General features: G+C 31.8%; 1 protein-coding gene across 1 annotated transcript; it reads right to left on the minus strand.

Annotated features, from left to right (window-relative positions):
• Positions 1-301: 301 nt before the first annotated feature.
• On the minus strand, positions 302-1,328 carry LOC140920112 (uncharacterized). Its single transcript, XM_073367435.1, has 2 exons — positions 928-1,328; positions 302-737 (listed from the first exon to the last, which is right to left on the minus strand). Exons 1-2 carry the CDS (start codon positions 1,326-1,328, stop codon positions 302-304), a joined length of 837 nt encoding a protein of 278 aa, XP_073223536.1.
• Positions 1,329-1,541: the final 213 nt, after the last annotated feature.

Consider the following 1,541-nt stretch of genomic DNA (forward strand, 5'->3'; position numbering starts at 1 on the left):
AATAGATTTCACTAGTTTACTCTAATTTAATTTAAAATAAAACATTCAATAGATAAATTTAAAAAGAAAAAGAAAAAGAGTCCGTATATGTTAATGCAAATTCAGAATAACATTATTCAATTGTGTAATGCACTTAAATGTAAATATTTGATTACATATATTATAAAATTAATTCATTTGTTCGTCTCCAAAATTATTTTTCTTAAGAATTTTCAATTTTCCTAAGAATACATAGAAATTATGATTATGATATTACTATTGAGATACTAAATTATTAGTGTTAATTAACCACACCATAATCTTATTCATCTTGTTCCCAACTCTCTATCTTCGTCATACAGTGATGATATTTGTCCACCAAATTCTTGGGAAATGGAGTAATAACTCTAACTGCATTAGGATCTCCAATTACAGGTAAAAGTAAGACACCAAAATCAATATCAAAAGTGTCCACATGAAAAGGCTTCCCTTCTCCAAAATCCAAATCTTGAATCCCTAATTTATTTAATTGTGATACAAAAACATTAGTGGATTCATTGACAATTAATGTTTTGTCCTTCAACAAATCAATCGATGACCTAATATACTCCTCATCATCCAAATAACTCTTGGCTTGTTGCACACATTTGATACAGTGATCTAGATTATTAGAATTCACTAAATCCTTCACTGTGCTCTCAGCGGAAACAAGAACAAAAGCATTTCCGTAAAATCCTTTTGGAAGTTTCAATTTCTTTCTAATATTTGCAGTGAAACAAATATTCACAACACGTGCGGGAGATAAGTTTTATAAAGAATGCTTAAATAACATACACACAAAGTCAAACTCCAACGTTTGCAATATGCATTTCATGTTTAAAATCAAATGACTGTGTGTTAGGGGATTCACATGTTCTAACCTGAATTAGAAGAAGAGGATTATCTAACATTTTTTTAGTATTCCCCTTGCACTTAAGTTTCTTCAATGACTTATGTTGTGTCATGCAAGGAATGAGTAATTCTTCAGCAGTGATATCCATGGAAGCCTCAGCAAACAAAACGCCTTCTCCATTGCAATCCACCACCAACTTGTTCTCATCCTCACTGCTTGTCCTCAACCTCCCAGCTAAAGGGTAGTAATCCACCAAAACTCTTGATAGAGAAGATTTTAAGGTATCTACCTCTACAGATTTCTTGAAGATATAAATCCGATTGAAGTAAAGCCTCTGGTACATTAGGTCATCAAGATTAGAGAGATAAAGAGAGTGATTTGGTGTTGGTGCACATGGGGTGATTGTAATTGGTGGCTTATAATTGTAACAATCTGGGAGATCAATGGATTTTGACATTTTTCTTTCTTGTGTATATGTTTTAATTACTTTGCAATAACTTTTAATGATGATAAGGAAAAATGTGAGTGTTAGAGAAAGAAATATCCACCTATTTAGAGAGGAGAATCATAATAGAAAAAGTGGTAGTTGACTCTGAATTAGAGCTAGGAATATGCTAGTCCGAGCTAGGATTTGTTAGGCATGAGTATTTTTTGTCATAAATTTTGAGTC

Source organism: Cicer arietinum, chromosome 4 (assembly GCF_000331145.2).
Source record: "Cicer arietinum cultivar CDC Frontier isolate Library 1 chromosome 4, Cicar.CDCFrontier_v2.0, whole genome shotgun sequence".
Taxonomy (NCBI): domain Eukaryota; kingdom Viridiplantae; phylum Streptophyta; class Magnoliopsida; order Fabales; family Fabaceae; genus Cicer; species Cicer arietinum.